General features: G+C 43.5%; 1 protein-coding gene and 1 long non-coding RNA gene across 2 annotated transcripts in view; both read left to right on the top strand.

Annotated features, from left to right (window-relative positions):
• The window catches only part of slc43a3b (solute carrier family 43 member 3b), a 32,920-nt gene extending 29,882 nt beyond the window's left edge, over positions 1-3,038 (top strand). The window contains exon 12 of the mRNA XM_077237730.1: positions 1,390-3,038. Coding sequence (XP_077093845.1) covers positions 1,390-1,494 — 105 coding nt within the window. The 3' untranslated portion in view covers positions 1,495-3,038. The remainder of the gene's footprint in view (positions 1-1,389) is intronic.
• Positions 3,039-18,452: 15,414 nt separating this feature from the next.
• LOC143745607 (uncharacterized) lies at positions 18,453-21,775 on the top strand. The gene is made up of 2 exons (XR_013206032.1): positions 18,453-18,526; positions 19,352-21,775. It is a non-coding gene; the product is annotated as an uncharacterized LOC143745607 (long non-coding RNA).
• Positions 21,776-22,790: the final 1,015 nt, after the last annotated feature.

The raw sequence follows: 22,790 nt of genomic DNA, 5'->3' as shown, positions 1-22,790 counted from the left end.
CAAACAGCCATCTAGCTGAAAAACACAAGAACGGCTCATATTCTGCTTTTCTCCATGTTCATCTGTGTGTAGTGTTCATCTGTGTTTAGTGTGTAATGTTGCTGTTTGATCATGAGAAAGCTCCAGTTCTTCTCTATATCAGTGTCAGTGTTTCTGAACTCCTGAAATGCCTCCATTGTAGTCTTGAGTTTATTCCAGGAACGAACACGTCACAATATTCCTCATTATAATAATTAATACGTATAATAAAGGGGCGGGGCCTGGTTGAGTTAATTAGAAGTGTGTTAAACTGTTGGTTATGGGAAGGGGCGGGACATTTCCCAAACACACTTGAAGCTCTCGACCAATCACAACACACTGCTCCAGCCGACCAATCAGAGCACAGTGTGCTTTTCAGGAGGAGGGGCTTCATAGAGACAGGAACTAATCTGGGGTTTGTTTCCAAAAGCATCGTTAGTCAACTATTGTTGCAAGTTCCGTCGTTATCATCAGTTCAACGAGTCTGTGTTTCCTGAAACCATCGTTATAACGAACATTCGCAAACAGCATCGCAGAGGTGTGTGTGTGAGCGACAGATCTCGAGCTGTGATTAGTAGCAGAGTCTCTAGTTTGCATGACGTGACTCAATAAATCCTGATCTTAAGCAAAATAAGCAAGCTGACATTAAGAACAACCCGTGTCAATCATATCTTATGGAAGCTGGTTTCCACCACAGAATGAAAAGGTAATTGCGATCACAATTCTGACTTATCATCTCAGAATTGCAAGATATAAAGTCGCAATTGCGAGAAAAGAAGTCAGATTTGCCAGTTTATATCTCTCAATTCTGACTTAATAACACACAATTGTGACTTTATTAATAATAATATAAAGTCAGCATTGCGAGATAAAAAGTCAGAATTGCTCTAGTACGTAAGAACGAGCCTCTGATTAAATCTGGAAATAAAGCAACATAGAGAACTAGTCATCAGATGCCATGTCTGTAATTTATAGTAAAATATCTAGCATTAAATGGATTTAAAAAGGATTCATTAACAGTAGTTATTACTCCATAACCTGCGTGACATCATTAACCAACGCGGTTGAACGACCAATTTGGACAATACGGTTTGGGAAAAAGTCGTGACTATAGTAGATTTCTTCAGCGATGACTCATACTGAGATAGTGAAGCCGCGAGTTCCAGTGCTGTACAGAAAACACACCAGCGTTACTGACAGACTGGGCAGAGAGGAGCCGCAACAATGGAGAATATGAGGAAATAATCAACATTCAAGCAGGAAAACCTGTTCTAGTAGAGCCTGAAACACATCAGCACTGCAGAAGAGGTCCTCTTTAAAGCTCTTGTTTCAGATCACCAGCGCTGACTGAACTGTCTTTGACTTCTCTAGGTGAACATCGCTCTGACTGTTCTGAGTCTCCTGGCCTTCATCAACCCTGTGTATGTGTACCTGTACTGTCGAGGTCAGGCGGCCCAGAGAACCGCCTCACACTGAACATCAGCTGACCTCTGACCTCAACCCTGTGTATGTGTACTTGTACTGTCGAGGTCAGGCGGCCCGGAGAACCGCCTCACACTGAACATCACCTGACCTCTGACCTCTACCCTGTGTATGTGTACCTGTACTGTCGAGGTCAGGCGGCCCAGAGAACCGCCTCACACTGAACATCACCTGACCTCTGACCTCTACCCTGTGTATGTGTACCTGTACTGTCGAGGTCAGGCGGCCCAGAGAACCGCCTCACACTGAACATCAGCTGACCTCTGACCTCAACCCTGTGTATGTGTACTTGTACTGTCGAGGTCAGGCGGCCCAGAGAACCGCCTCACACTGAACATCACCTGACCTCTGACCTCTACCCTGTGTATGTGTAGCTGTACTGTCGAGGTCAGGCGGCCCAGAGAACCGCCTCACACTGAACATCAGCTGACCTCTGACCTCTACCCTGTGTATGTGTACCTGTACTGTCGAGGTCAGGCGGCCCAGAAAACCGCCTCCCACTGAACATCACCTGACCTCTGACCTCTACCCTGTGTATGTGTACCTGTACTGTCGAGGTCAGGCGGCCCAGAGAACCGCCTCACACTGAACATCAGCTGACCTCTGACCTCTACCCTGTGTATGTGTACCTGTACTGTCGAGGTCAGGCGACCCAGAGAACCGCCTCACACTGAACATCACCTGACCTCTGCCCTCAATCCTGTGTATGTGTACCTGTACTGTCGAGGTCAGGCGGCCCAGAGAACCGACTCACACTTAACATCACCTGACCTCTGACCTCTACCCTGTGTATGTGTACCTGTACTGTCGAGGTCAGGCGGCCCAGAGAACCGACTCACACTTAACATCACCTGACCTCTGACCTCAACCCTGTGTATGTGTACCTGTACTGTCGGCGTCAGGCGGCCCAGAGAACCGCCTCACACTTAATATCACCTGACCTCTGACCTCAAACCTGTGTATGTGTACCTGTACTGTCGGGGTCAGGCGGCCCAGAGAACCGCCTCACACTGAACATCAGCTGACCTCTGACCTCAAACCTGTGTATGTGTACCTGTACTGTCGGCGTCAGGCGGCCCAGAGAACCGCCTCACACTGAACATCAGCTGACCTCTGACCTCAAACCTGTGTATGTGTACCTGTACTGTCGGGGTCAGGCGGCCCAGAGAACCGCCTCATACTTAACATCACCTGACCTCTGACCTCTACCCTGTGTTACTGCTTACTGAGAAAGCAAAGTATAGTGGAAAGAAATATGTGACTAATCTTTGACCATGTGATGTGTAACCCATTAATTCAAAAACCTAACCCCTTCACCTCCCCCTACCCGACTCATTCATCATGTGTGTTATTGTCAGATCTAGCAGTGCATCATGCACGTTCTTATACACTGTAAGAAAAAAATACTGAAAAGATACTGGTCATTTTCTGCCAGGTCAATATTAGTTGAGTTACTGACATCTAACCCTAAAACACAATACAATGAAATGTGTACTGTAATCCAAAATTAGGAGTAAAACATGTGAAAAAAAGAAAAATTCCTTTATAATAACATCCCAGCTAACGAAAATATATTATAACAACATTTAGCTAACACTCCCATGAAGTCACATTACTTTTTTTTGCATGTTCTAAAACCGTTTTTTTCTTGGTTATGTGTACGTTAAGGGAACATCCCATTGTTTCGGGCTTCAGTCATTATGGGAATGTTACTTTTGAGTGTTCTCTGAACGCTCTGAAACAAGAGGAAACATTTAAAACACGTTAGATGAACGTCCAGCTAAAATGTTTCAGAAAAAATATTGAAATTTGTTTTGTGTTAATGTTTTGAGAACAAAAGACAATCTATTCATTGTTACTGGAAGAATGTGATAAGTTTGAGAGAACCGTGCCAGAACGCTCTGATAGCTGGGATAGAACTATTTTATAAATTTTTCTTAGATTGTACAACTGTTATTTCAAAAATTTCAAAATCAAAAAGCTATTGATAGTCATAAAGGGAACACCATTAAAAAAAAAATATATATATATATATATTTATATATATGACATGGATATTTTGAGAAATGTCTGCAAATGAATCTGTGCATACTGAATGTACTGTATATTGAGTTTGCTGTAACAGTAACACTCACGCACACACACACTCGCACACACCCACACACACACACACACACACACACACACACACACACACACACATACACACACACACACACACACACACACACACACACACACACACACACACACACACAGTGTTGTGACGCTGTATGAAACACGGGTTTGAATGGTGCTGGTTGTGAGCGCCTCTGCTGGACACACACACACACACAGTGTTTTGTATCGCTGTATGAAATACTGGTTTGAATGGTGCTGGTTGTGTGCGCCTCTGCTGGACACACACACACACACACACACAGTGTTTTGTATCGCTGTATGAAACACTGATTTGAATGGTGCTGGTTGTGAGCGCCTCTGCTGGACACACACACACAGTTGCTCCAGAAGCCTGCGACCTCTGAAATATAGCAATTGTAAGTCGCTTTGGATAAAAGCGTCAGCTAAATGAATAAATGTAAATGTAAATGTATCGCTGTATGAAACACTGATTTGAATGGTGCTGGTTGTGAGCGCCTCTGCTGGACACACACACACACACACACACATCAGTATTACTCCAAATAAAGGGAATTTTTATACATGCAGTGGAGTCGACTACATCTGTCTGCGATCGCTGCCGAACTGACGAAGATATGTTGTCTTGTAAGAATGTTTTGCTAGCGTTCTTTTTAAACTTTTTGAATCTTTTATTTCTAAATGTTTTTGTTATGAGAGCATTAAGGATATACATTTTTTTTTTCAATTTAGAAACATTATAGAATTGTTACTTTTGAATGCTGTTTGGACATTTTGAAATTCTATTTTTAAATGTTAGTTGAACATCAAATTAAAATTTCACAAAAAAGTTCCATGAAATAACACTTGTGTTCTAATGTTTTCAACATTATTAAAGACCAACTTTGAATGAACCATTTATTAACGTTACTAGAACGTTTGTTGATAACTGTGAGAGAACCTCGCTAGGGATGTGTCGTATAAATAGAGAAAAAACAGCATAAATAAATGAGGAAATATCGGTTACACAGTTATCGGTTATCGGGTACATAAACATAGCAATCCTCACCACAAACATAATAACAATATTAAATAAAGATTTTGCAAAAACACCAAAGCGTGAGCATATATTGAAAGTTTTACCAGCCTTTTAATTACAGCATGTAGATCAGGATTTAATATAGATCTTAACATCTTCTTGAAAGTGAGAATAGTTTTACATTCGTGGATATAATATTTTGCAAGCAAAATAATTAAGTTGCAAAAATAAACATGTTCATATTGCTTCTCAAAAATGAAACCCCAACAAAACATCCCTGAAATAAAGCTCAAAGTCTTTATATATATAGTTAACAGTGAACTGGAAACGTCTCTGGTTACGTATGTAACCCTCATTTCCTGAGTAGGGAACGGAGACGTTACGTCGGATGACGACGAATGGGGTTACCAGTCTAATCACGCCACCTTCTCAGCTGTCTTCCAGTGCCCTGCGTAAATCGAGATCCCTGTCATAGACTGGACGAGGGACTCCATTTAACACAGGAATACCAAGGTACACTGGGAAGCATATCCCAAGCTTAGGGGAAGTATGCAATTAATGCCAACCCAGAGGGGAGGAACTTAGAGAATACCTAATGACCCGAAGGAAGCATATGGAAAACACTGGGGTGTCCAGCCGCAGGTGGAATATTTCAACCCCAGGGGTGGCAAGGTGGCTTGCCAAGGGAAAGACACATGCTCAAGAGGCTTACAGTGGAAATACACATGTGGGGGTCGCTCAGAGGAGGGACCATGCACACGGGAGGCACCTAGCCGACGCGCAGGCAATAGACACTGGCGCCGACGTCAGGAGTGCTGGAGGAGCTCAGGGCTTTCGGGAAAGCTCACCTGAGGAGAATATCGCACGTATCCAGTCCGTGGAGTGGAATGGCGAGCAAGCGAAGACACCTGAGCGGGTCCGGTACTAGCTGGTTGAAGCGAGTACATGAGAGGACACTGGCTCCACTCGGAGATTGTAGAATCTGGCGAATGTGTTAGGTGTCGCCGAGCCTGCAGCTCTGCAGATGTCTGTTAGCGAGGCGCCATGCGCTAGAGCCCAAGAGGACGCCACACTCCGGGTGGAGTGGGCAGTCACACCAAGGGGGCACGGTCTACCTTGCTGCTGGTATGCCAAAGCAATGGCGTCCACTTAACCAGTGAGACAACCTTTGCTTGGAGAGAGCCTTTCCCTTCAGCTTCCCACCATAACAGACAAAGAGCTGGTCTGAGGTCCTGAAACACTGCGTTCTGTCTACATAGGCGCGGAGAGCGCGTACTGGACAGAGCAGTGCCAAGGCTGGGTCTGCCTCCTCCAGGGGCAGCGCTTAAAGGTTCACCACCTGGTCCCGGAAGGGAGTGGTAGGAAGAAGGCTCACTGGGGGAAACACATACTTGCGGCCCTGCGGCCAGCTGTGCGCCAGAGCATCCTTGCCAAGCGTGCCCTCGGTCAGGGAATAAAACTGGGCGCAATGGGTCGAGTCGTGGGAGGCAAACAGATCTATCTGTGCGTCCCCGAACTGGTCCCAAATCAGCTGAACCGACTGGGGATGGAGTCGCCATTCTCCAGGGAGTGGCTGAAGCCGAGAGAGCTCGTCGGCTGCACAGTTCAGCGCTCCGGAAATGAAAATGGCTCGAAGCGACCTCAGATGCTTCTGACTCCATAGGAGGAGGTGGCGAGCGAGTTGTGACATACGGGGGGAGCGTAGACCACATTGATGGTTGATGTACGCTACAGTGGCGGTATTGTCTGAACGGACTAGTACGTGTTGACCCCTGAGCAACGCCCGGAAGCGGAGCAGGGCAAAGCTTACTGCCAACAACTCGAGGCAATTGACATGCCATAGCCGCTGTGGTCCTGTCCAGGAGCCCGCAGCAGCATGTCCATTGCACATTGCGCCCCAGCCCGTGGTGGAGGCATCTGTTGAGACAACAACTGCCGGGAAGCTCGTTCCAGGGGGACACCCGCCCTGAGAAAACTGAGGTTCGACCACGGGGTGAAGAACTGACGGCAGGTTGGAGTAAATGGTACTCGGAGCGTGCCGTGTTGCCATGCCCACCTCGGGACTCTGTTGCGAAGCCAAAGCTGAAGCGGTCTCATATGAAGCAATCCGAGCGGCGTGACCGCGGCTGCAGATGCCATATGCCCCAGGAGCCTCTGTAAGAGTTTCAGTGGAACCGCACTCCTGCCCTCGAATTGTCTCAGGCAAGTTAGCAGTGACTGCACGCGCTCGCTCGTAAACTGCGCGGACATGGCGACCGAGTCGAGAAAAGAGATCCTCTGCACGGGGCAAAGTTTGCTCTACTCCCAGTTGACCCGAAGGCCCAGACGAGCTAGGTGCCGAAGCACTAGGTCCCTGTGTTCGCAAACCTGATCTCAAGAGTGAGCTAGGATCAGCCAGTCGTCGATATAACTCAGGATGTGAACCCCGTGTTGCCGAAGGGGAACAAGGGCAGCCTCGACGACCTTCGTGAAGATGCGAGGAGACAGGGCTAGCCCGAAAGGGAGAACCGCGTACTGGTATGCCTGCCCCTCGAAAGCAAACCGAAGGAACGGTCTGTGTCGAGGAAGAATGGAGACATGAAAGTAGGCTTCCTTCAGGTCGATCGCTGCAAACCAATCCTGGGGCCGTATGCATTCGAAAACGCGTTTGGCGGTGAGCATCTTGAACGGCATCCTGTGAAGGGAGCGGTTCAGCGCGCTTAAGTCCAGGATTGGCCGTAACCCAACGGTTTTCTTGGGGACAATGAAGTAGGGGTTGTAGAAGCCGGACCTCATCTCGGCTGGAGGGACAGTCTCGATTGCACCCTTCGCCAGCAGGGTGGGAATCTCTGCTCTCATGATGGGGGCATTGCCACCGACCAAAGTGGAGCGGACTCCCCTGAACCGGGGACGAGACCGTGGGGGACAGAGGGGGACAGGGGCGAAGCGGTCCGTGGATGGCACGCCGTGTCAACCGCCTCTGGGACAGAGGGGGGCGAGGAGAGCACGGCTTGTGGGCGGCGCTCTGTGTCGCCCGAGAACTCTGTGAGCTCAGGGAAGAGTGGATTGTTTCTGTTTTTAACCACATTAGGGTGCTGCCCACCCGTGGGTGAGCAGCGGAGAACAAAAGATTCTCCCCCGGCCCTCCACCGGGGGTAGGAGTGGTCCTGCTACCACCTCCTGAGAAACAACCATCATCCCTGAGCAGCCCGTCTCAGGAGCACCGCTTGGCCCGGCGTTTAGCGGGGGGCGGGGCAGGAGAGGGCTGTGGCGCCTTCTTGCGGCTTCCTCCGCGACCGGCCTTGGGTGGAGGCTGCTGCGTGGTCTGGGCGGGAGGGGCGGGAGCCGCAGGAGGGCGCCCTCGGCGGGAAACAGGTCGAGGCGTCTGCCCGGCCGACTGGGTGGAGGCAGCAGCGGGCCGGCGGGGCAGAATGTGTCTGATGGCCTCGGTCTGTTTCTGGGCAGTTGAAAACTGTTGTGCAAAATCTTCAACTGCACCGCCGAAGAGGCCGGCCTGGGACAAGGGGGCGTTAAGCAGACGGGTCCGCCCGCATGTCAGCCAGGTTCTGCCACAGATGTCTCTCCTGGACCACAGCTGTGGACATCACCAAACCCAGGGAGCGCGCGGTAACCTTCGTTGCCCGGAGAGCAAGGTCGGTCACGGCGCGCAGCTCATCAAAGAGCCCTGGGTTTGTCCTACCCTCGTGCATGTCTCTGAGCATCTGGGCCTGGTAGACCTGCAGAGTGGCCATAGCATGCAATGAAGCAGCTGCCTGTCCCGCCGCTCTGTAAGACTTCGCCACCAGGGTCGACGAAAATCTACAGGCTTTGGATGGGTGCTTAGGGCTCGCCCGAGAAGAAGCAATCTGAGGACATAGTTGCATGGCAACAGAGCGTTCAAGCGGGGGAAGCCTAGTGTACCCACGGGCAGCTGCCTCATCGAGGGGAGGAAAGGCGGACGAGACCAGCGAGCGGTCCCGAGAAGACAGGGGGGTCTTCCAGGACTTCAAGATCTCATCATGCACATCCGGAAAGAAAGGTATTGGGGTTTGCCGAGGACGCGGCCTTACCCAAAAACCAATCGTCCAGCCGCAATCGCTCGGGACAGGGTGGAGGCCTCCACTCAAGTCCGATGCTCGCGGCTGCCCGGGAAAGCATGGCCTTCATCTCCGGATCAGACTCGAGCACAGCCGTATGCACACCGGAAGGTGGCAGCTGTGACGAGCCCTCACTTCCAGAAGACTCAAACCCACCTAGTGATGCTGCAACAGACATGGCATCTTCCTCTGTAGCTGCAACTGAAACACGCGGGCCACCAGAGGGTAGACCTACGGGAATCAGCAGTTCACTAGCGGGCACCGTCATTGAAGAGGGGGGCTGTGGTCGCGGACACATAGTCGGCGCTTGTTCCAGACCGTAACCTTCAGGTCACCCTGGCCACCAGCCGCAGGACGGGGGGTGGATGAGGGGACGCTCACTATTGCGAGTTCACGGAGTCTCGACCGTAATGACGCGATGGTCATGTTCCCACAGAGAGAACATGAGTCATCCACGAGCGCTGCTCTAGCATGATCAATGCCCAAACATACTATGCAACGCTCGTGCCCATCAGAGTCCAATACCAATCTGCCGCAACCAGAAGTACATGGGCGAGAGATCTTTAAAAAGACGTGCCACGTGTAAGCTCTTTCAGTGAGAGAAAACTCAAGTTTTGAAGCACCCGGGGAGAAACGCACCGACTGGCAGACCACTGCAACAGATCAGCAGGAAGCACGCTCTCGCCGTAGATCGCCGTCACACCAACACTCGAGGTACTCGTTTGTGAAGCTGACAATTCAGAGATGGCTTGTGGAGAGAAGAATACACTTGGCTCCGAAGCGAAAACATATCTGCATGTTGCCGGCTTCCTCCTTTTATACCCACGAGGTGGGGCGGAGTTACGCCATGCAAATTCCGCAGACCCATGGCATTTCTTTGCCATTGGCTCGTTTTGTAATACTCGAAGTTGATAGGCTTTCTAAGCGAAACCCGATTCGTCGTCATCCGACGTAACTCGGAGTGACAACGAAAGGGGAACAAAAGTTTTCTTGTACATCCACAACGCCAAAAAAGATTCTCCGGTTGTGAATCACAAAAACTACATTTCACATATATATATATATATATATATATATATATATATATATATATTCTTTCAATAGAAGAATTAACGAAATAGTTTTCACTGCTATATTGAACAGGTTTTTAAAAGTCCAGAAAAAAACATATAACTATCATCCCTCACTTACTCTAGATAGTCTGAATGTGTCTGTTTTTTTTTGGTTTTGTTTTTTTAGAAAGTTTCATCTATTATGTACTCTAAAATAGTTTTTTGCAAAGATTGTAGCAGTAATTTTATAATCACAATTTAAAAGACTAACCGGGCCCAGATTATTAATTAGTAATAAGTATTTTTTTATGCTTGGGGAAAAGAGTTATTAAACTTTGTGTTAAGGTATAAGGAAGAGATCCCACACCAATGCTTTCATAAATTACTTCTAATAAAAAAGGGGCTTTTGCAAATCTTTGATACAATTCTGAAGTAAGTCGTAGTTACTAAGCTTTAAAATTTAGACTGGATAACCTCCGCTAATGTGATGCTAATGTGGCGATCACACAGACCTTTATCAGAGCACAGTTACTGTCCCGACCGAGGCCATAGAGGAGATAGTGCGCTCATCACAGTGGCTGCTAGAAAGTTCTTATAGAATTATGAACAATATTTCGCTATTTATTTTGGGTCTTCAGAAAGTTTCCAATTTGCATGTTGTTTTCTGTCAGGGATTTCTCCAGTCTAAAAAGGTAAGCTGAATTTTGTTCTTCTTCGAGCCAGTGTCTTCTGGATATTACAAATGCACCTTCAGCTTTTCATTTATAAAGTTTGTCCAAATTGTGCTGATACTCAAATAGAGTGTTATTTCTTTCCACGGATAAGGCCATTTCAGGGCATCTACATGATGAGTATGCAATAGTGGAGATGAGGTTCTCTTCTTGGGCTCTTTTGAGTTTGGCAATATTACTACAATCATTTCTGAACAACTTGCCCAGTTCAAATTTAAGCAACTCTATAAAGTTGTTTACCATATGTTACCATGTGTTTACCATTAACCCGTTCCGCTTTGGCTTTAGTTCACAAGGAATGAAAACATTTCTTTACCTCTAGAATAACGGTCTCAAAGGAGTTATGAAATGTAGCCGAGGACATTGGCTGTATCAATAATGATTTGAATTGCTTTATGATCAGTTAATGGGATAGATAAAATATCAGATTGTCTTCAAGCGCATGTGAAACTAGCCATAATCTATTCTCAATTGATTAAATCTTAAATTATTACACCAGGTAGAAGTTGTGTTATTATGAGGATGTTTAACTCTCCAAGTGTCAATCTGATCAAATCTTTGCATTAACATTAGCTTTACATTTGTATTAGAACAAGAACCTGGAGTCCATCTATCAGTCACATCATCTAATGAAAAGAAAGAATATCATTTCTGCCTTTGAATTGTAGCCATAAATATTTATTACAATAAAATTATAGTTATGAGTTATACATAGTTTTCCAGCAAATAAGTTAGCTACTCTAGCTCGTCACGACTGTTTACCGAAACCGTATTGTCCAAATTGGTCGTTCGACCGCGTCGGTTAAAGATGTCATGCAGGTTATGGAGTAATAACTACTGTTAATGAATATGTTCGAGACTGAATTAATGCTAGATGGTTTACTATAAATTACGGACATGTCATCTGAGGACTATTTCTCATTCGTCTCAGTTATTTTGCTTTATTTCCAGATTCAATCATAGGCTCGTTCTTACACACTAGAGCACGTTCACACATGCGCACTCTTCAAAAAACAACGCATTAAATCTTGACAAACTAAAAATAAGTAAATGACATTTGTATGTATTCTAAGATATAGATTGTACTGAATGTCAGCTTGCTTCTTTGGCTCAATATCCGGATTTATTGAGTCCACATGTCATGCAAATGAGAAACTCTTCTTACAATCACAGCTCGAGATCTGTCACTCACACACACAACTCTGCGATGCTGTTTGGGAATGTTCGTTATAACGATGGAAACACAGACTCGTTGAACTGATGATAATGACAGAACTTGCGACCATAGTTGGCTATCGATGCTTTTGAGAAATGCTCCAAGAAGTCCTGGGGTGCGTTTCCCAAAGCCAACAATGATCGCAATTTCCATTGAAGTCTATTGGTAACGACGGAACTTGCGACCATAGTTGGCTTTGGGAAACGCACCCCTGTTTGGTTGTGGGAGTGTTCTTGTGGTGCCAACAGCCAATCAATGTTCTCATGCCATCATTTCCCAAAGCCAACAATGGTCGCAAGTTCCGTCGTTACCAATATAGTTCAATGGAGCGAGGAGCCTCTTCCCCAAAGAGTTCTAGCTTGTAGCGACCCTAGCTTGCTAACGACGCTTTTGGGAAACACACCCCAGAGTGACTAGTCACATGTCATTTATGGATCAGGTGATTGGCTCAAAGAAAAAAACACCTGGACTGAGTGCACATGAGCAAAGATGGACTTTGACATCCACTATGTAAAGGGCCTGTTACAGATGACCAAACAGTAATTTGAGAACTGATTTCAATTATAGTGATGAAAAATAAAAATGAAATTGGCCAGACATGGCATAAAAAGCTTTGTGAATGAAGCTCAAGAACTCGATGTGGTTTAGATGTCTCCCCAGTGTGCACCAGCAGATGGCGCACTATGCAGTGTTTCTCTGGAAAGCTTGCACACATTTACACAGGCTTCTGTCAGCATGTCTGCAGCAGCTGGTGCTCCATGTAGCAGACGAGTGGTTGAGCTCACTGATATTCATGCATGCATAATCTTTACAATTATTGTGAGCTGTTTTAATTTTGAGGTCCACTTATTTCAAGTGGTTCTCAACCTTTTTCACTCTTAGGGCCCATTGTGTCTAAAATGATGTTTGAAGGCCTCAGCTAACAAAGAATGTTCTGTCAATATTCATTCACTCAAATGTATGAACACAGATAGAGCACTATAGAGCATTCACTCAAAGTTATATACTCTTTAATAATGTTCTCAAAACATTAGCACAAAAACATTTTAAAAATCATTCGTGGTATTCGAAGTATTTTCAGAATATTCAGAGACCATTCAAAAGTAACATTCCCATACTGTTTGAAGAATGATACAGTTCCTTCAATACTTAAGAAAAAAACATTTTTGAAACATTCAGAAATTAATTTTTCATAACTTAATGGGAAAATTTTTAGGGGACACTGCCATCTATCGGCTAAGGTGAAGAAACAGGAGCCAGACAGCACAGGTACGAGCTGTACGTCTGAAACATGTCTGCTAAACATCTGGAGTTCTGGAAAACATCTGATAAACGTCTCAGAAAAAGCAGTTTTAAATACATTCTAAATAATAAAGATCTTAAAGACATCTTCTAAATGTCTTTATGACGTCTGACAGGAAACGTCTCAGGGACGTATTGCAGATGTGCAAACACTCTCAAAAATACTGTGCTATCAGGCGAGGCATGGCATCGTTTTTTTATTTATTTAGTGTTAAACAATTTGCAATGTCCTTCTCAACATTTCCAAAATAGCTCTTGTTTATTATGCTCTGATGACTCATCTGAGGCTGGGCTTTCATTAACAGCGTGACAAACTTCGTCATTCGAAATCTTCCTTTTCCCTGAGGAGAGATTGATTAAACGACCACAGCGAAACAGAGGAACTATGGTCTATGGTGTCAGGCCGCAGTGGAAACTAATGCGATGCAAAACACCAGGATCACCCCAAAAATACTCTTCTTTCTAATGCTCTCTTCTTTCTAATGCTCTCTTCTTTCTAATGCTCTCTTTTTTCTAATACTCTCTTCTAATACTCTCTTTTTTCTAAGCAAATTATGTTTACACTATAGATTTATATTACAACTGTGGCATGTTGTAGCTATAGTTTCTAAATGTGTAGGTTGCTAATTTTCATTAAATAAATGCTATAGATCAATGAAAAAATAATTCAACATTGGCCTAAGCACGGTCACGAGGAGTCATAATGGTCTTATTGTAACAAATGCTACAGTTAAACTATTTCATGAGCTATGGTACATTTTCATTAGGGCGGGTACAAGTCAGAATCAAGAGCTTTAAAGTCTGGACCTTCTTGAATTATTAACCAAACAATTTGTTTTCTCCCATTTGTTCTGTTCTAATTATGAGTAGGAAAAGCCTTCAGATATTAGATGACATTGCTGAAAATCAGTAAGACCCTGGTGACAAGGAATAGGAAATAGGCCATTTCAATAGGCCTATAAGAAAATGTTAGTTTGTTGTAGTTAGTTTGACTTCCCATGGCACCTTCAAGTAGACAATTCTGTCAAACTGATATAGTTCCAGATGCTTAAATAATATTAAATACATTCTATGCACAAAAATCCTATGTAAACAAGTAATTGTTAACTAAAGGCTATTACTTTATTGCAGCTATTTTATACCACAAAAGACCATTATTAAGCAAACAAATAAATAAATCTCACAAGGGATATGACATGGTCTGACAGTGGCACTAAAATTAATAATGAAAAAAATAGACTAGCAGAAATAGATGGACGAGGGCGGCTGTGTAAAATGACTGAGAGTGAAACTTAGTCAGTGAGATGAATGTGACAGAAAGATGGGAAGGCTCTAATGATTACTATAAATGTAAGTTCCAGGATTCAAGGGAGCACAACAAATATATCAGTCAAAATTAGTGTGTTGACATATGTTAGACTGGAAAAATGAAGCATTAGTTTTTAAGTAATGGCATGCTGCATATTCAATGATGTATAGTGCTCAATACATTTGGTAGTCGAGGTCCATCGGGATTACTGAAATGCTGGGATGTGATGTAAACTCATTCCTTCTCACAATTTGCAAGTGGATTTGTTCACCTAGTGATATCAGGGGTGTTCAAACTCAGTCCTGGAGGGCCACTGTCCTGCAAAGTTTAGCTGTAACTTGTCTCAACAAACCTGAATGTTTCTAGTATGCCTAGTAAGACCTTGACTAATTGTGGCTCAGGTCAAGAAGCAGAAAGACTGGCTAAACCGACTGTCTGCCAGCTGTCTCACGTCACCAAGGTCAGATAAATCCCATCAGTTAGAGGCTCTTTCACCTAGATACCATCATATAGAGACTGTGTCTGTTCCCCGAATTAGGACAAACAAAAAAATTGAATTGATGTTCAACAAATAAAAAAACGATATAATACAGATGAACAAATGATAAAGCTTGGGTGAAAGCTTGCTGAATATACGATCCCTTTCTTTGAAAGCACTTATTGTTAATGATATGATCACAGATTATAACCTAGATGTGCTGTTTTTGACAGACACCTGGCTAAAACCAGATGATTACATTACTTTAAATCGATTACATTACTAAATGTTCCACCCCCAAGATTACTGTTATAAACATGAGCCTCGTCTGAAAGGTAAAGGTTTTGCTGTAATTTATAGTAATATCTTCAGAATTACTCAGAAGTCTAGTTTCAAATATATTTCTTTTGAAGTGTTAGTGCTTTATGTAACACTATCTGGTGTAAATGATAAATCTCGCTTGACATTTGTACTGGCTACTGTATACAGGCCACCAGGGCACCATACAGACTTATCAAAGAATTAGCTGACTTTCTATCAGAGTTAGTACTAGCTGCAGATAAAATCTTAATTGTTGGTGATGTCAATATGCATGTAGATAATGAAGACGACACATTAGGATTAGCATTAACAGACATTAAAAATCCAAAAAAAGAAAAAGATCCAACGCCGTGGCACAACAAGCACACTTGGGCCCTTAAGAGTGCAGAACGAAAAATGGAGCACAACTGGAAGAAAACAAAACTAGAGTACACTTTTATTGCATACATTATTGAAAGGCCTTAACTGTTAGATCTGCTTATTTTTCAACCCTATTAGAAGAAAACAAACACAATCCTAGGTATTTATTTGATACAGTGGCTAACAAGAAATAAAGCTTCTACTTCTGAAGTTTCCAAAGAGTATAGGAGTAATTACTTTCTGAACTTCTTTAATTTATAACCATGCAACTGTCCATTACAGTATCGCATCAGACAGTGCATTGTAGTCTCCCTGAGGAAACGTTTTATTCATTCATTGCTATAGGAGAGGAAGAATTTTCTAAAGTCATTAGTCAATTCAAGTCCTGACCTTTATTTATATAGCGCTTTTTACAATACAGATTGTTTCAAAGCAGCTTTACAGAGATATAATAATATTGCTAAATATAAAATTAAATGTCCCCAACTAAGCAAGCCAAAAGCCAATGGCGAAAAAAGGCGACAGTGGCAAGGAACCAAAACTCCATCATTACATTACATTTACTCATTTAGCAGACACTTTTATCCAAAGCGACTTAGAAGTGAGAACAATAGAAGCAGTTAAATTAACAGTAGGACAACAATACGTAAGTCCTATGACCCCTCTCAGTTTAATTAAGTGCCGCTTTTTTTTTTAAATAGTAGAATAGAAGAGAAGAGAGCAGTTTCTTGAAAGTGGCTACTGACTCAGAAGCCTTGGTTGAGTTAGGCAGATCATTCCACCAACAGGGAACAGTCATAGTAAAGGTCTGAGAAAGAGATTTTGTGCCTCTTTGAGATGGTAACACAAGACGACATTCGCAAGCAGAGCGCAAGTTTCTGGATGGCACATAAGTCTGAAGTAATGAGTTTAGGTAAGAGGGAGCAGAGCCAGTGGTTGTTTTGTAGGCAAACGTCAGTGCCTTGAATTTAATGAGAGCAGCAACTGGCAACCGTCAGTGACAGAATGGAGAGAAAAAAACATAGGGAGAAACCAGGCTCCGTCGGGGGGCCAGTCCTCCTCTGGCCAACGAACGAAGGAACTTTTTTTTTGTGAAAAAAAGTGAAATTTGGATATTATATTCATTCATTACACATAGACTGATATATTTCAAATGTTTATTTCATTTTATTGTGATGATTAAAACTGACAACTAATGAAAATCCCAAATTCAGTATCTCCGAAAATTAGAATATTACATAAGACCAATAAAAAAAAAAGGGATTTTTAGAAATGTTGGCCAACTGAAAAGTATGAACATGAAAAGTATGAGCATGTACAGCACTCAATACTTAGTTGTGCTCCTTTTGCCTGAATTACTGCAGCAATGCGGCGTGGGATGGAGTCGATCAGTCTGTGGCACTGCTCAGGTGTTATGAGAACCCAGGTTGCTCTGATAGTGGCCTTCAGCTCTTCTGCATAGTTGGGTCTGGCATATCGCATCTTCCTCTTCACAATACCCCATAGATTTTCTATAGGGTTAAGGTCAGTCGAGTTTGCTGGCCAATTAAGAGCAGGGATACCATAAACCAGGTCCTTAAACCAGGTACTGGTAGCTTTGGCACTGTGTGCAGGTGCCAAGTCCTGTTGGAAAATGCAATCTGCATCTCTATAAAGTTGGTCAGCAGCAGGAAGCATGAAGTGCTCTAAAACTTCCTGCTAGACGGCTGTGTTGACCTTGGACCTCAGAAAACACAGTGGACCAACACCAGCAGATGACATGGCACCCCAAACCATCACTGACTGTGGAAACTTTACACATGACTTCAAGCAAAGTGGCTTCTGTGCCTCTTTCATCTCGTCCTCCAGACTCTGGGACCTTGATTTCCAAAGGAAATGCAAAATTTACTTTTATCAGAGAACTTAACTTTGGACCACTCAGCAGCAGTCCAGTCCTTTTTGTCTTTAGCCCAGGCGAGACGCTTCTGACGCTGTGTCTTGTTCAGGAGTGGCTTGACACAAGGAATGCGACAGCTGAAACCCATGTCTTGCATATGTCTGTGCGTGGTGGTTCTTGAAGCACTGACTCCAGCTGCAGTCCACTCTTTGTGAATCTCCCACACATTTTTGAATGTGTTTTGTTTGACAATCCTCTCCAGGGTGCGGTTATCCCTATTACTTGTACACTTTTTTCTACCACATCTTTTCATTCCCTTCGCCTCTCAATTAATGTGCTTGGACACAGAGCTCTGTGAACAGCCAGCCTCTTTAGCAATGACCTTTTGTGTCTTGCCCTCCTTGTACAAGATGTCAATGGTCGTCTTTTGGACAGCTGTCAAGTCCGCAGTCTTCCCCATGATTGTGTAGCCTACAGAACTAGACTGAGAGACCATTTAAAGGCATTTGCAGGTGTTTTGAGTTAATTAGCTGATTAGAGTGTGGCACCAGGTGTCTTCAATATTGAACCTTTTCACAATATTTAAATTTTCTGAGATAGTGATTTGGGGTTTTTCATTAGTTGTCGGTTATAATCATCAAAATTAAAAGTAATGAACTCTTGAAATATATCAGTCTGTGTGTAATGAATGAATATAATATCCAAATTTCACTTTTTGAATGGAATTACCGAAATAAATCAACTCTTTGATGATATTCTAATTATATGACCAGCACCTGTATGTTAGACCCTATACCGACTAAACTACTGAAATAAATGCTTCCGGAGGTCATGCATCCTTATATATCCATATATCCTTAATACAGCTGTTCAGCGCGTGTCTGTGCCGTTCATTCACACTCGCACCTACATTATTAAACATGTTATTTTTACATTAACACATCTGCTAGTTTAGCTTTTACCAAACTATATTGCTATAGCCTACTGAGATGAGTAAAAATAAACTGAAATATGTTGAAATATAATGTCTTTGTATAAGCAACAAACTGCAAATTAACATGTGTTTTTTTTCAGATATGGAGATCAAGGCTGAAGATTAATGAACGAGGCCGAGGAATGTAACCGGTATCTCAAAGGAAAGGAGTCAGGTAGAGTTCTCTGAGGGAACAACGAGACCAGACAATGGTGAACTGCAGTGTGAAGAGTTATATAGTGCAGGGTGATGATCAATGAAGATTGGTGAGAGATAACAGTGATTAGTACTCTGGTGACAGGGAACGAGTGGGTGGAGTGTAGAGGTCCGGTGCTGTTGATGTTGTTGTCTCTGTGACAGTCATTGTACTGACCCTTACGGAAAATATATTTCCCATATATGAATGATCAATATATTAAATGGGTTAATAGTATATTTGAAAATATACAGAATAATATATTGTGTTCATATATTATAATATATTAAATAATACATAAGGAATTGCCGCTTTTCATATATTGAAAAATATGGGACAATGATGTATGTGTCACGGAGTCACCAGATCAGTATGCTCCGCCCACTCGTTCACTCTCCCCGGAATTCTGATTTACTGCACCTGCACATCATCATCAGCACACACTATAAAGAGGCACTTCTCCTCCACTTCCTTTACTAGTCTCGTCCTTACGTACGCTAACAGACTCTACCCTGATACCTACCCATGATTACCTGCTTCAAGGATTCCTTACCCGAGCTCCATCTTCCGTCATCTGCCTTCCGCCTTCTGCCTTCAGCCTCAAGGCCTTCAGCCTTCAGCCTGCCTCATTCTCTCTGACCATCTACAATCAACATACCAAGATTAACATTCAGCTAAGTTCATCATTCAACTCTGATTCTCTGCGACATAGTCACCAGTCTCCATTGCTGTCCCAAACCATGCCTCTGCTCAAATACCTTGTTTATATCACTTACCTATCTGCTTCCCTCTGTTCTGTGACAGAAGACCAGACCACATGCAGAGCCCCACGGACACTGCATTGGATCATCCCACCGATCCGTTTGCAAATCTGGTTCACGCAGTTCGTCTTTCCTTTCTCCGTTCTACGTCTGACAATCCACCTGCTGTTCCCGCTGATCTGATTCAAGCTGCACGTCAATCACTCCTGCACCCAGCACCTGCTGCCTCGTCTGCTGCCTCTGCTAGTCCCATGGTCGACCTGCGACATTCAGAGGTTCTTAGCATCTGTTTGGCCAATACAGAGTGGCCGAAGGAAGTTGCACAGCTTTTTAATATGGCAATAATGCCGAGGACAGCTCTCTGACAAGATAGGCCATCATTGATAATGAGCTGAAGGTTGTGAGCAGTGCAGCTTAAATCAGGAAGTTAAGCCAGTTTCATTCCTTTTACCATGTTTTCTCCCCCATCTCTTAGGACAAGAACAGCACGGTGTGTTGCAATATCCCAATCTTCTAACATGTTCAGGAAGGTTTCTTGAATATAACTGGCTATGTGTGATCCAGTCATGGGCTTGACATTCAGCACCACTTGCTTTGTAGACCCGTCCTCAGAAATGAAATGCCCAGTTAGGCTCATCAGGGACTCTGTAGTTCCAGACCAACAGTCAGTTGTAAAGGCCATGAATGGGGCCTTTTCCTTCACTACACTTTTCACTTTTGTCAAAACTCTGGAATACGTTTCATCAAGCATCTATGTTCTGTAGAACTTCTCATTTTTAATCTGGTACCTGGGTTCCATAAGGGACATGAGCCTCTTAAATCCAAGGTCTGAAACCACTGAAAATGGTTGGTTGTCAGTGGCAATCATTTCAGTGTTAGCGGCATCAATTTTAATAAACTTTGGATCTGTATCCTTCAACCCTGTCTTCCTTTCAAACAGTTGAGACACTGATGGCTGAGAAGGATCTTTCATGCCGCCTTTTCCTCTAGCCTCTTCATGGACTTCTGGATGTATGTGCTTCAGATGACTGCACATGTTCGTAGTATTTTTACCTGTAGATGTTGATGCCCCCATGCTGATTATTTTGTCACAGATATTACACTGTGCTTTCCCTGGCGATACCTACTGAAAATGATTTAAAAATTAACCTGTCAAATGTGTGTTTCTTTAGCTATAACACTTTGCAAGTCCAATTTGTTAACAAGGATTTATTAGCTAGCTTACATGAACAATGTCTATTATGCAATATACATGGTTAGAAAATAAAAAACTTAATTTAAAAATGTATTAGTACATGTTAATTAACAAACAAACAATGAACAATACTTATACCGCAGTTATTAACCTTAGTTAATGTTATCATTTCATATAAATACAAACAGTCATGCTTAAAGATGGCCAACTTTAAATATCTACAACGCCAGAGCATTGAAATTACATAAATATTACATGTATAGTCTCACACTTTTGCTTCTATTTTATAACACTTGATTATTATGTCGGCTGTATGAACATATCAGTTTGCTATCTTACGTCTCTAGCTTTAAATATCCAACTTCGCTGCATAATGAATGCATAAAAGTGACCAGCTGGATATAAACTCATGCAAATAGATGGTAACAATTGTGACATTAAACATTTGGGTTGGACTTACGTTTATTTTTCTCAGCGTTTTAACCGCTTGAGCTACTACTAATGTTAGCGTCCTCTCAGCCTCGAAGGCAAACAAACATACTGTTATATTTAACCTAGATATCATTGTCATGATCCTGATTCTTTCCTTCTGTTTTCTTTCCTTTGTCGCCCTCTGCTGGTAATACTACATCTCCTCTCTCTCCTTTCTCACGCACTCACCCATCATCTCTTCCCCTCATTACCATCAGCTGTCTCATGATCATCTCACCTACACACCTGTTCTCTATCTTCCCCTTATCTCCACGCTACTTCTAGCTCTCTCTTTCTTGTCTCTTTTGTCGGATTATTGTTTGACCTTCATGCACGCTAGATCGCTGTATATGCAACATCTCAGAAGCTGTATCTCTTGTCCTGTCCTGTCCTGTCCTGTCAAGTCCTGATTGTAAAAACGTCAGTTATCTACTGCTGTGTTTTACCACTTCTGTGCCGTACCCAGCCATCTCCGAGGAGTGTAGCAGAGGGTCCTTCTTCAAGCCCGCTGTCCCGTCTACTGTACTCACGAACCTTCAGGTTCTCCGGCTGAGGTCGTCGATCCTCGTCTGAACAAGCAGCTGTGCGCTGCACTGTTTCCTCAGGGAAAGAGACTGTTTCTGTTTATTCAGCCTGTGAGGCGTTGTCTTATTTTTCATTAAAGGATTTACCTGCAATCACTTCTGGACTCCTCTGATCCGTGACAATCATCATATAGAGACTTTGTCTGTTCCCCGAATTAGGACAAACAAAAAATGTAATTGATGTTGAACAAATAAAAAAAACAGTTGTGCAAACATACTGTTGTGCTGTCTTTCTCTACTAATGCAGCATCTAGTCAACAAATGAATCACTTTATAATGATATGACAAAATGTACTGTATACATACCTTTTTGCTGTCGGTGCTTTAAACTCGCATCTGATGTCACCGCTCTCCACGACCACAATGCATGATGTAGTCAGACAGATCTGAGCCGTATCCAGATCAGATGGAGGACCTGCTCCTAGACAAGACCACAACACATGATGTAATCAGCCGGATCTGGGCCGTATCCAGATCAGATGGAGGACCTGCGCATAGACACGACCACAATGCATGATGTAGTCAGCCGGATCCGGGCCGTATCCAGATCAGATGGAGGACCTGCACCTAGACACGACCACAACGCATGATTTAGTCAGCCGGATCCAGCCCGTATCCAGATCAGATGGTGGACCTGCGCCTAGACACGACCACAATGTATCCCTGAAGTGTGAGCAGAGATTGTGTCAACTAGACTCTCCCCTGTGAAGGCCTCATCGACACGACAGCCATCGGCACTGATTCTCAAGAAACTCGTCTCCATACCGGCGTGATGACTTTGATCTTCAACCAGATGGAACGGATAAATATTCTGAATGTTCCGGTCCGATCTGACTTTTGGCTGTAATGCTGCCTGAATCATAATCATGCACTGTTTGTTTGAGCATACACCGAATCATCGAATCATACACCGACTGAGCCTGGGTTCTCCCAAGGTTTTTTGCCACTGTTGCCTATGGCTTGTTTAGTTGGGGACACTTAATATTCAACAATATTATTTATCTGCCTGAATTGACACCATTGCATGAGAACTAAACTGAGCTGGACGATGACATCACACATCACCCTAAGGACATTGGTATCCAAATGAGCAAGTACAATAAGAGTAAAAAGTTAAATAGAATAATCAAGTGTGTAGATAAATTATCATATAAATGGTAAACAATCAATTTGCATTCGAATTTAAATTTGAGGTCACAATAAAATGGAGTCAGATAAAAGTTTAATTGGAG

This window comes from Siphateles boraxobius, unplaced genomic scaffold (assembly GCF_051911475.1).
Source record: "Siphateles boraxobius isolate OS27281-9 unplaced genomic scaffold, OSU_SipBor_1 207, whole genome shotgun sequence".
Lineage (NCBI taxonomy): Eukaryota > Metazoa > Chordata > Actinopteri > Cypriniformes > Leuciscidae > Siphateles > Siphateles boraxobius.
Note: the sequence above shows the minus strand (reverse complement) of the source record. Positions and strands in the feature narration are given on the sequence as shown.